Below are 13,402 nucleotides of genomic sequence, written 5' to 3' on the forward strand. Positions count from 1 at the left end.
GAAGTATAAATATTTATAAGCCCGTGGAAGGGCGAAGAACTGGCACAAAACAAAAGGGAAACCAGTTTTAGGGCAGAGAGCAGGAGGAATACCATTTCGAAAGATTTTGTGATGCAGGCCAGCCAGCGATACCCCCATCCCACAAGTGAATAAGAAAATGCTGGCGAGAGTGGCAATGGCTTTGGTTTAGAAACCAAGGTTGTGTCCAAAGGAGACGTAAGTTATTTCACAGCCATCATCTGAATGCAGCATGATGGAATTGGAAAAGAAAAGAAAAGAGAGAGCACAGAAACAAATCCAAAAAGATACAACAAAATAGTGTGCGATATTATAATCTCAAATTGATGAACTCGATATGAAATCTTGAAGGCTCTGGAATATTGTTCTTTGAGTGGTCCAGTCAGACTGTTTAATTGTTTTACATGTTACAGTTCAGTCAGCATTGTTTATGCACTCTGCAAGAGTTCTAACCCAGTACAGAGGAACCTTGATTATTCGGCATTCAATTAGCTAAATATCGCATTGTCCGGTAAGATCATAAGGTCCTGGTGTTTGGATGAACTATGTTATCCGGAATTCAATTAACTGAATGAAATACACCCATGTCCTTTGGATAATAGAAGTTCTCTGTAAATACCACCTTCCTGTCTTGGACTTTGGTGAGAAAGTAACATTTGAGGTCAACTATTATGATCTATTGTGAATGGCAGAGTGGGCTGAATGGCCTACTCCAGTTGCTGTGTTGATACAATGAAAGATTGATCTGAACAATGATTTGATCCCCTTCCCTTCCTCTTCACATGTACTTCTTTTGCTAATCAAAAGTGTTACTTTAAAGAATTATTGGTCACCCCCATGTTCTTTCACTAGTCAGAATCTTGGAGGAATTCCCTCCCTAATGACATTGAGTGTCAACCCACAGAAGGGGAGTGCAGCAGTTCAAGTCGGCAGCTCACCACCACCTCAAGGACAAAATATGCTGGCTGGCCAGCCAGCAATGCCCACATGCTACAAATGAATTTTTAAAATAAAAAGCACTGCTGAATAAGAAATGGTCTGCTTTGAAACAGAGGAAGAAAATCACATTAAATCTGTTTGCAATTTCCTGTATATTTAACAACTTAAAATGCCTGTCTGTATGGATGTCTAATGCTGGGATTTCTCTTTGAAAGTTGTAACATTTGAAAGAGAAGAAATGCAGTTCCTTTGGTTATTGATAACTATAGACTTTTGGCTTGCATGTCTAACTGAGGAATTCTTCTCCTCTCACTCGGCATAGTGTGGTTTTGATCAACTTCTGAGCTATCCTAGATCTACTTTCTTACCTCTCTCACAGGACTGAATCTGATGGATAAGCAGAAATTGCTGGAGATACTCAGCAGGTCCAGCAGCATCTGTAAAGAGAGAGAAACTGTTAAGCTTTTGAGTCTGATGTGACCTCTTCAGAGTCCTGCCAGACCTGCTGAGTTGTCCTGGGCTAATTTCAGGTTTCCATCAACGTCTTGTAAATTGTCTATGCCCAGAAATGGTGACTTAGGAAGATATTTTCTTTTGTGAGGTGGGTTGAACATCAAAAGTGATTCTGTTGGTTTTGCATTCCTTTTATTGCTTGAAACAGCACTGAGGGTTTTTAATCTCTCTTTCTCAGTATTATGCCTTACAGATACTGGAAAATGTGATCAAAACACGTTGGAAAATACTTCCAAGAAATCAATGTGAAGGTGAGTCTGCCACTTTTCTACTATCTCTCGCCTGTGTTTTTTTTCATTCCAGACACCTCGTTCAATATTTCCCCTTTTCTCTTCTCCCATTGTAGGAATAAAAAAGTATGTTGTTGGCTTAATCATTAAAACATCTTCAGAGACCTTGGAGGTAATGTATTGTGTACTTCATATATTATTTTCATGTTGTATTTGGCATATTCATTCCAATCTTGGAATTTTCTGTTCCTTGGTTTAAGGCTTGACACTTTCATGGTTTTCTATACAATATGATCACTACAGCAAGCTCTAACTAAGGGTGTATCAGAGTAAAGTTGGATCCCTGTGTTTGTATCCATGTATAGCAATCTGGGTTTGGAATCCTGGCTTGGGGTGGAGACACTTTCATCCATGTACTAGTTACTTGTGTCTTGTTTTATTTAGACTGAGCATTTAGGTTAAATAAGTTTCTGTGGGTACTAATTAACATGCTTCTGTTTTTTTCTGTTGTAGAAAGATAAAGTTTATCTTGGAAAACTGAATATGATTCTTGTCCAGGTTGGTAAAAGTGTGAGAATGCAAATCTGGCAAAATAATCCGTTTTTGTTCTTTCCCTGAACCATGTGTGAAGTGAATAGAATCTCAGTTGACCTTTGGAATGGGATGAGGTGTTTTAAAGCAGTAGGTCCAACCTTCTGATCAGGGCTGGGTGATTTTTCTCCCCATGTCCCTCCTGGCTGATGTCCATAGGCCTCAGCAGTGTCTGACTTGGCTGCCTCTGAACATGACAGGTGCCTTGTCTGGGTACATCCTGACTTAACATTCATTTTGCCTTGTGCCTAGTTGGGATGGGAGAGGAAGACTATGACTTTTGATAGCGCATGGTCTCCTGGCTACTGTCTTCCCATGAACTGTTCACTAACCTCTTTGTGCCTCCCTATCCTGAGTCCCATTGTGAACCACCGCATTGAGCTCAAAGTATAAAAATCTGCGAATGTGCTCTGTAATTTGTCATTTGTCGAAGAGTGTGGTACTGGAAAAGCACAACCAGTCAGGCAGTATCTGAGGAGCAGGAGAGACGACGTTTTAGGCATAAGCCCTTCATCAGGAATTAATTTGTCATTGTCCTATGTAACATGACAAGGAACCATTGCGAGGAAATCCCAGATTTGATATTGGTTTTATGCTAGCTTTGATCACAATAAAAGTGTAATTTACCTTTAGATATTTTAATCAACCTGTTCAGAGATGTTATGATGCACCTCTAGAGCAGGTGGGACTTGAACCTGAGCCTTCTGGCTCAGAGTAGGGATACTACCACTGCATCACAAGAGCTCTTACAACCTCCCTGGACTGACTAGGGGTAAGTCGCCAGCAGCTGTATAATACTCCCTTACTGCTACGAATGCCCACCCGGTCTCAGCTAAAACATCCTGTAGCAACATGGGATGGTTACATGGGCACATTACTGTAGGGACATCCCTGTCTGGTGACCATGCCCCAACATGGTCTTTGCAAATTCCAGGAGTACATATGAAAGGGGCAGAAAAGAGTAAATTTACAAGGAAGGATTTTAAACCCTTAAAAAAATGAGTTGCAATGTGTGCTGGTGTACCCAAGTTTTTATTTCTGGTGTTCCATGTAAATTGGTTTGGGAACAGATTTAGAGTCATAAAGCTATCCAGCATGGAAACAGACCCCACGGTCCAATTCATCTGTGCTGACCAGATATCCTAACCTAATGTAGTCCCATTTGCCAGCATTTGGCCCATATCCGTCCAAACCCTTCCTATTCACATACTCATCCAGATGCCTTTTAGATGTTCAGACTGTACCAGCCTCCACCACTTCCTCTGGCAGCTCATTCCATGCAAGCACTATCTTCTGTGTGAAAAAGTTGCCCCCTAGGTCCCTTTTAAATCATTCCCCTCTCATCCTAAACCTATTCCCTCTAGTTCTGAACTCCCCCACCCCAGGGAAAAGATCTTGTCTGTTTACCCTATCCATGCCCCTCATGATTTTATAAACCTCTATAAGGTCTCGATGAGATCGATAAACCTCGATCTCTGATGTCCAGGTAAAAAGACCCACCCTTTTTTTTAGCCTCTCCCTGCAGCTCAAACTCTCCAACCCTGACAACGTCCTTGTAAATTTTTTCTGAACCTTTCAAGTTTCACATCATCCTTCCTGTAGAAAGGAGACCAGAATTGCACGCAGTATTCCAATAGTGGCCTAAGTAATCTCCTGTACGACCACATCATGACCTGTTTCTTGCCTTCTGTTTCTGGTTGCTGTGTATTACCACCTGCTTCCCCTGTGCAGATCTGAATGTAGCAGGTTCAGACTGGGCTGCAATATCACTCTGGTTTGTGCTTGCTTGCACACATTGAAGAGCCACTGGGATGAGATGCTGAGGCCAGTGGCTACTGCTTGTGGGATGACATTATAGCGAGGCCTTGGCACGTAGGTAGATTAGTGGAAGCAAACATCGACTTGGTTTGTCATTTTAGACCATCATGCACATCAAGTGATACATAACCTTGCTCACAATGGGATCAGTCTTTGATTCAGTTCTGTATAGATCTTTCACAAGAATTATATCTTGACAATGTGACATTGTCTGCTTTTGCTTTTGCATAAGTTTCGGAAACTGCAGCTGTAATGGCATAAATTTCTTGTTTACAACACTATTGGAGGTGAGGCTTAGTTGGAGAGAATAAGAAGATTGTTTCTTCTACTGACCGTAGCTCAACTGCCTTTCTATGGATCCTGCAGTTTTAGTCAATTTCCTGAAGTGAATATCCATAAAAAAAAATCATCTGCAGGTTCTTGCCACCCAAAGAAAATTACTGAATGTCAAATCATATACATCTTTAACTGTTCACACATGACTGAAGATTTTCTTCCACCAGTTTAATCCTCACCTGCCAACGTCTGTTAATATCTGTTGTTCTTTGGAGAAAAAAAATACTTTTGATCTAAGCTAGTTAGTCATGGCTGGTTGCAATGATGAATGGTTACATGTAACATAAAGGTAGTTCTTCTATGACATGTTCTTGTGCAACTCTGCATTATAGAAAAATGGTGCTTTAGAAATAGTGCTTAAAGTGTTGGTGATGTAATCACGCTACGGCCCACACACATTTTAAACGTCTGCACTTTAGAAAGTGTCCCCCATTCATCAGTTGCATTACAGCGAATTTGTTAATGAAACACTCATTTGAGCAGAATCACCTGTACTCCCTGATGTTCTCTGGGAGTCAGTGGAAGTTGTATTGGTAGGTGAGGAATGGGGAACTTGGTCTGGGATTTTTATTCTAACCTAATACTTTTTTTGAATTGCAGATCCTTAAACATGAATGGCCCAAAAACTGGCCCACATTCATTAATGATATAGTCGGAGCCAGCAAAACCAGTGAATCTCTATGTCAGAACAACATGGTTATTTTAAAACTGCTCAGTGAAGAAGTGTTTGATTTCTCTAGTGGGCAGATGACGCAGGTGAAAGCCAAGCATTTAAAAGACAGGTGGGTGAACAGAGCTAAATGTTCTCAAAATCTGTCCCTCCCTTATCTTGGACTGTATAGTCTGGAGAATCATAGTCCTACCACTGCCCTGTCACCTTTCCTCAAGCAGTCAGCCTTGATCTGTTGCAAACTTGCAGAGTCACCTCCTGTAAGAATCCGTTCAATTGTGGCTGGAAGTACAATTTGGGATAGAGATCTGGCTTAGGCAGCGCTAAAAAATATACAACAGAATTTGTATCAATGATGGGAATGTTCCGACTGAAAGAATGATGAGAGAAGATGTAGTGATAGTTTTGTAAGAAAATTAATTATGTACATAAAGGAAAAATTTGCAAGATTATGGGAAGAGGCAGGGGTGATGGTGACGTATTGGTACTGGTGGGCTGGGATACTGTTTTGGGGGATGGGTTCAAATCTCACGGTAGCTGGTGGGATTTAAATTTGAAGTTAATTTCTGGAATGGAGAAAGTGAGGACTGCAGATCAAAGCTGAAAAATGTGTTGCTGGAAAAGCGCAGCAGGTCAGGCAGATCCAAGGAGGAGGAGAATCGATGTTTCGGGCATAAGCCTTCCTGAAGAAGGGCTTATGCCCGAAGCATTGATTCTCCTGCACCTTGGATGCTGCCTGACCTGCGCTTTCCCAGCAACACATTTTTTAGCAATTTCTGGAATGGTAAAACTAGTCTCTGTGATGAGCCTGATAACCACCATTGTTGTAAAAACTCATCTGGTCTAATGCCCTTTGTCTTGTCTGGCTTACATGTGTCTCCAGATCCACTGTAATGTGGTTGATTTATTAACTGTTCAGTTGAAGGTTAATTTGGGATGGGCAACACATGCTGACCTTACCAGTGATGTCCACATCTCATATAAAACAGTGGAAGAAAATCAGGATGGATTGAATGGCCTCAACCTTCTGTGCCATATATATTACAAATGGCTATTTTTGATCCAACAGAAAGTGGAGGTGTGGGATAGACTTCAGCATGTGCTGATATTTGCACAATAGATCAACTAATGAAAAGTCACTAAGTCTAATAAGGGATGAGGTTGAATCTGTACAAGTGTGAATAGTTGCTTTTGGAGATCATTAGACCAATAGTTGGGCTAACTGGGGGGAATGGTGTTTCCATTCCCAAGTTTCAGAGCATATAGATGTGTGCTGACATCTGTCTGCCTCTAGCCTAATAATGGAGCAAAGTCCGTCTGTCCTGTACTGTCCGAATTAGTAAGCAAAACTCTTCCCCCGACTTGGGCAGTGCAACGCACACTTCTTTTCTTTTGGAGAACTCTATTGTTTTTGCTCCCTTTTCCTGTGTTTTTTTGAATCTGAAATTGCACTTCTGTTTTCTCCCCACAGTATGTGCAATGAATTCTCGCAGATATTTCAACTCTGTCAGTTTGTGATGGTGAGTAATTACTGGATTGAGTAGTGAGAAGTAACTGTTCATTAGGTCTTGGTGCATTTGGAAGCATTAAAGCATCTGAAACCAAAGGATAACTTGTGAAACAAAAAAAATGTAATTTTCATTTCTAGTATCTTGTATAGAGACTTTGTTTATTGCAATCCCATCATATTGTGCCTGATCATGGTTTGTATATTTTCAGGAGAACTCCCAGAATGCCCCTTTAGTGCATGCGACCCTGGAGACGTTGCTGCGGTTTCTGAACTGGATTCCTTTAGGTTACATCTTTGAAACAAAGCTCATCTCTAGCTTGGTGTACAAGGTCAGATTTGCCAATTTTTGCTTTGACTATCCAGTATCCATGATGTAATCAAATGTCCTTTTGCTGCAACCAATCTCTTTTACGGTCCTTTTTGACTCTGATGTCTTTGTGAAATGGGGTGCAATGAAATTGAGGCCACTGGAGAGCCATATGAGGTTTACTTTTCTTTTTTTTTCTCAGTCACAGCTGTACTATTCTGCTGTAAATTGGTGGTTGTGTTTGAGTTGACAGCTGCCCTCATTTTGAAGACTATGTTTGTTTCGAGTTGAGGGTTTCTGTCATACATCTTCACACAATTTGCATGTCAATTCTCAAATCCTAGATCATTGGGCACATGGCATAAGATCCACTATGTAGGATTTGTTTCCCTCACTTTTCCACAATAGCTCTGCTTCCATATCAAAGAGTGTTAACAGTCTGATGGGCAAATTTGTGCCATTTTCATCAATTGGTAGAGAGCTCCTCTTAGCTCATTAAAGCTGGTTAAAGTCAGAGCTGCCACACTTCAAGCATAGCATCAGGCATTCTGGCATTTTCCTTCTTCTCCCCTAGAATGCTGGCCAGGGCTACTGTTACTTTTAACACCCATTGCCCCTCACATCTAACACTTGTGGGGAGGCTGTGGTGTTGTGGTAATGTCACTGTTTGATTTGTTGTCACATATACCAAGATACAGTGAAAAGTGTTGTTTGGTGTGCTGTACAGGCAGATTGTACCATACAAAGTACACTGGGCTAGAAATTCAGTGTCCCAGCCTAATCTCTGAGGAAACCAGCTTGAATGCCATCATGGCAGATGGTGGGATTTGAATTCAATCAGAAATCTGAAAGAAAAAGGCAACCACGTGACTACAGCCAATTGTTGTAAAAGCCCATCTGGTCATTAATGTCTTCAGGGAAGGAAATCTGTCATCCTTTTCCAGTCTGGCCTGCAGGTGACTCCAGACCCACGGCAATGTGGTTGACTCTTAACTTGACTCTTAATGGACAAGTAGAGATGGGAATAAATGTTGGCCTAGCCAATAGCGCCCATGACCTTTTGAATGTACAAAAGAAATTGTTTATTTAGGCTAAGTATTGCTGTAGAGAAGAGAGATTTCTTGTAATGTCCGAGGATATTTTGACTCCTGGTATCAACGGTTCTCCCATTACCAAGTTTACCGTGGCATTTTTTTTAAATCAACTATTAACCACCATCAGTAAAGCACCTGTTTTCCAATTTAATTAATTTACATGCAGAGTCTGTTGAGGGCAATGTAGACCATCAAAGCTGAGAGTGAAGTAGGGAGAGAGGATTAAATCAAAACGGAGTTGGAAGGGGCGGGGTGTTGGGGTTAATTCACCAAAAAATTATTAGTACTAAGAACAGGAGAGGCAGACAAATCAGTGGAAGTTTATTTAAATCTTATTTGTAACCCTGAACACAACATGGTGTTCACTTATGTCACACAACAAGGTCCTATAGTTTTTGAGAATGTTTCAGTGCTTCCTCAATTCAATCATAAACTTTAATCCATGCTGCACTCTCCAGTTTAAAGGGCAAGTGTATTAGAGGTAATAATTTGTTTTCTTTTGACATATTAGGAATTGATCAGTGGGCAGAAAGTTGCATTTACATAAAATGGCACTTTGTCCTTTCAAGTTTGCTGTAGAATGAGGGACAGGATCAAATAGATTCATGTTTTTTGTTTTGAAAATTGCTTTTCACCAAAAGGTCATGGATGGTAGATCAATGGGAATTTAGATTTGAGAATGTAATAACTAAGAGCTAGAATAGACTGCCTTGCCTGCTACATGACACGATTGTGACTTTTCTTCTCCCTTGGCTCCACCTCCCACACTATTCCCTTAGTAACTAAAAATGTACTGACCATTGTCTTCAACATACTCCATGACACAGAATTGGCTTTTATAACTGATAACGAATTCCAAATTTTCATATTTCTTTGAGCGAAGAAATTTCTCTTCACTAGTGTTTCTGAACAGCTGTTGCCTTCTTATTTGGAAACTCTGACCCCATTATCTCTCTTTCTCCAGACAGTTCCTTAAGAACTTAATATTCTTCAATTAAATCAGCTGTTGCTCTTGTGAACTAGAGGGAGTATAGGCCTAGTTTATTCACAATCAATTCAAATGACAGTTCCCTCATCCAATGTGGCACAACTTTGTCACTTTCCCTCTAGGGCAATTATTTTCTCCCTTGAATAAGGAGAACACAACTCTACCCAATGCTCTACAAGTGTGTAACCAACGGTATTTTGTATAATTATAGTAAACTACTTTTGCTAACTACTCTCGATCTGTTTGTAACAAACAAAAGCACAATTTGACTTCCTAATTGCTTACTTTACTTGCATGTTGTTTTGTACTTTGTGTACAATTGTCTCTTTTTGCAAATGCTTTCCATCTCCAGAGTTGAAAAATATTGTTTGTTTTAATTGTTTTCTGTCAAAATGCACGACTCCACACTTCACATTTGTATTGTATCTGATAGGCACACAAAAGACTGCAGGTGAACAATCACCCCTTTTAGTTTCCCACCTACCTTTTTGTATCGTTAAAAAATTTAAGAGACATTGCTTTTAACAAAAAAAAAGCATAAATGAATGTGACCCAGAGGTGGATAGGCAACATGGTGATCATTGATCATCATGTTAAACCATGACCTGCTAAATATCTGAAGCTTGAAGGTCAATGGACTCCATGTTCTTTTGAATAGTGTATTTGGATTCTCAATGTGGTATGTTGTATTTTGCTAGGCATGAGCCTAAACTATGAAACAACGAATGTGAACATCTTGCATTTGTGTGTACTTGTGCATAAATCATTTGAAAGCCAAGGTGAGAGGTTCTCTAATGAAGTTCATGGCATCCTGGGCTTGTCATTAAGGAAATTAAGCACAAAAGCAAGCAAGTTATTCTAAGCATGTGCAAACACCAGTTCAGCATCAACTGGAATATTGTGTCCTTGTATTTTTGGAAGAAATGGGAATGCGCAAGAGAAGGTGGAGAGAAGATTGAGGAGAGTGGTTTCAGGGGTGAGGAACTTTGATTATGTGGATAGATTGGAGAATCCTGCATTGCTTTCCTTTAAAGAAGAGTTGGTTGGAGAAGAAATTTGATAAAGGTGATGCAGATTGTGGGTGAAGGGAGTAGACTGGGAGAAATAGTGAAAGGATGCTGAGCCAAGTGGGCATCAATCTGAAGGTAATTGGCAAAAAAAGCAGTGGCAACATGAGGGAAAATATTTCTCAGAGCAAGTGGTTTAGATCCAGGATGTGATGAGGGATTGTGGAGGAAGGGTCAATTAAAGCTTTGAAAAAGGAGGTAGATTTGTTACTGAAAAGAAAACATTTGAAGGGTTTTGAGGAAAAGATGGGAGACTGGCACTCAGTAAAACATCCCTTCAGAAGGACAGCCCCGACATGATGGGCTGGTTGATTGACTCTTGTCTTCTATACGGGCAGAAGATGCAACACTTCTTTTTTAAAAAAAAGATTGAATTATATTTCTGCTTCTTCAATTAGCTCCAAAACCTATTTTAAGGATTACTGATGAAAAGCTCCTGCCCGAAACGTCAATTTTCCTGCTCCTCTGTTGCTGCCTGACCTGCTGTGCTTTTCCAGCACCACTTTAATCTTGACTCTAATCTCTGGCATCTGCAGTCCGCACTTTCGTCCTGTCTTCTATAGCCATTCTGTAATTCTGTACAGGCCGCATTATGGAAGAAAACCTTCCCATGCCATTTTGCAGCTAAAGGCAGTAAATTTGATTCTGTTATTTAGCTGGAGGAAGTTGTGGCTGGAATGTCTAGCTGCTAGGTAATCTGACTGAATGGAGGATGAGCTGAGTGAGGTGATGAAGAGGAGCTGGGTTTTATTAGCGTGTGTGGACTTTATCCCATTCTTCAACCCGCACCCCCCCCCCCCCACCTCCACCCAAGTATGAATGTTCCCAACTGAACAAACCTGATATGTTGCCCTAATTTATGTAATCTGTGTGAAGTCTGATAAATTTTGTAATATGATACAATTTGTACATAATCTTTAAAAACAATGTGATGACAATTCAGCACAAGTGCATTCTTCAGTTAAAATAGCTTTTGGAGATAATTTGAAGAAGCAGAAATATAATTCAACCTTTTTTTAAAAAGTGTTGCATTTTCTGCCCGTATTTTCGTTTCTGTGATTACGACAGCACGGTGGCTCAATGTTTAGCACTGCTGCCTCACAAGTGCCAGGGGTGCGGGTTGGAGTCCAGTCTTAGGTGACTGTCTGTCTGTCTGTCTGTCTGTCTGTCTGTGTGGAGTTTGCACATTCTCCCCATGTCTGTGTGGGTTTCCTCTGGGTGCTCCTGTTACCTCCCACAGTCCAGAGATGTGCAGGTTAAGTGTTTTCGCAATTCTAAATTGCCCATAGCATTCAGGGATGTGTAGGTTAGGTGCAGTAGTCATGGATAATTATAGAGTAATAGGGTAGGGGGGAATGTGTCTGGGTGGATTACTCTTCAGAGGGTCTGTGTGGACTTGTTGGACTGAAGGGCCTGTTTTCACAATGTAGGGATTCTATGAGTCTATTGAGATTGTTTCATGAGAAATGCAAGTATAGATTCTTCACGCTATAGTTATCACTTAGTGATTATAGTTATCGGAGGTCTCCACCAGTGGGAAGTTGTAATTACTGATTCAAATTTGTGCAGGGTATTTAGAAAATCTTTGTTAATTTGAACTTTAATAAGTTTTGATGTGCACACAATAGCAAGCTGCAAACTGCATTTTCCTGCACCATTGGTAAGGTTTTTTTAAATAATGCTGCTGTTAATGTTTGTGCATTCACTCAGGAGTAACCAGAGAATTTTTCAGCCAACTTTGGAAAATTCTTCACTTGATACTGAGGGACTTTGTAAACATTAATGTAACGTTAACAACATTAAAACCTCAGGAATGATGCTTTCATGTCTTGTTTAGTTTGCTTCTCTAATGTTTACCATACAAAATTTATTATAACTAAAATTTACACAAGAGCTTTGTATAGAAGATTTGCACAGAGAAATTAGACACATAAAAATGAATGGAAAATTTTGACCAGAAGTGCTTTCATTGTCAAGCTTGCATGTAGATATAAATCTTCACCTATAAGTTGTCTATTTTAACTTAATCTTTTGCATTTTCTTTTTGCTTAGTTTCTGAATGTGCCCATGTTTCGAAATGTGACATTGAAATGTTTGACAGAGATTGCTGGCGTTGGTGTCAGTCAATATGATGAACAGTTCATCTCATTGTTTACATTAACACTTATTCAGCTCAAACAGGTAAGTTGAAATTGTTGCAGAATTTCAGTATTTGAGACTTTTATTCATCATTGGATTGAATAACCATCAGAATCGTACGGCATTCAATACTTAATTTGCTGAACGTACTACGCACAGGCCAAGCCTCAGCATAGCTGGTGAGACTTTGGTTCCAGAGGACCTGGACTTGAATGACACTGTCAGTTCAGTGCTTGTTTGCAATTACTGAGTAATTGCATTTGGCACTATCAGTAGAGAGCTTCATTAATTTTCCTTATTATTCAGTCACCTAGTTCTTCACCATTTCTCCTTAAGTGCTCATTTACTTTGAAAACTGAATTGTGTCGTGCAGATTTTATTGTGGATTTGGTTGTATTGTGCTCATATGTGGAGTCAATCTCTCACCTCTCTTCCCTTTTTCAGATGCTACCTGTGAATACTAACATTCGCCTTGCATATGCAAATGGGAAGGACGATGAACAGAATTTCATCCAGAATCTCAGTCTTTTCTTATGTACTTTCTTGAAGGAGCATGGCACCTTAGTAGAAAGGACAATGGAGCTCAGAGAGGCACTCTTGGATGTAAGTATGAACTCTAAAGACTTCAAAGGTGGAATGCTGTGATAATTTCTCCACCCCTTCCTCCAATAACTTCATTGCTGTGTGGCATCTCTGCCTTTTCCCTTCCTTCCAGTAACTCTCGGTGGCATTACAGATTTACAGGCTCCTGGGACCTTAGGCAGTTAGTTCGGTGACCTTAATGAGAAAGCTGGGATGATTTAATAAAGGAAGATATCGCTGCACAAGAATTTGTAACATAGTAAATGGTTTGGTGTGATGGAGGCTTCCATGAGTATTAACTGGTGCATAGTACTGTGCCAACCACATAGCAATAACATTGGTATAGTGAGCATGGTGGTAGTGAAAATGCTGGAATCTAAAATGAGACCAGTGGCTATTACAAAACCATTTCAAGAAATTTCAAAGTAGCTCTCAGACAAACACTTGAATTGTATTCATTGTTGGTTGATCATCAACGCAGCCATGATCTCATTGGGGGAGCAGACTCAGTGGGCTAAATGGCTTAGTTCTACTCCTATCTCTTGCACTGAAATCTTCATAACTATTGAACCCAAGCAGATGAGTGTTACTAACTTTGTT

General features: G+C 40.2%; 1 protein-coding gene across 2 annotated transcripts in view; it reads left to right on the forward strand.

Moving 5' to 3' along the window:
* Positions 1–13,402, forward strand: part of LOC132818410 (exportin-1-like) — an 83,292-nt gene that overhangs the window by 33,494 nt on the left and 36,396 nt on the right. For both annotated transcript variants that reach the window (XM_060829418.1, XM_060829416.1), the window contains exons 4-11: positions 1,649–1,721; positions 1,817–1,872; positions 2,214–2,258; positions 5,046–5,227; positions 6,587–6,635; positions 6,835–6,954; positions 12,134–12,262; positions 12,665–12,823. In XM_060829418.1, the coding sequence (XP_060685401.1) occupies positions 1,649–1,721; positions 1,817–1,872; positions 2,214–2,258; positions 5,046–5,227; positions 6,587–6,635; positions 6,835–6,954; positions 12,134–12,262; positions 12,665–12,823 (813 nt within the window). The remainder of the gene's footprint in view (positions 1–1,648; positions 1,722–1,816; positions 1,873–2,213; positions 2,259–5,045; positions 5,228–6,586; positions 6,636–6,834; positions 6,955–12,133; positions 12,263–12,664; positions 12,824–13,402) is intronic.

This window comes from Hemiscyllium ocellatum, chromosome 8 (assembly GCF_020745735.1).
Source record: "Hemiscyllium ocellatum isolate sHemOce1 chromosome 8, sHemOce1.pat.X.cur, whole genome shotgun sequence".
Classification (NCBI taxonomy): Eukaryota; Metazoa; Chordata; class Chondrichthyes; order Orectolobiformes; family Hemiscylliidae; genus Hemiscyllium; species Hemiscyllium ocellatum.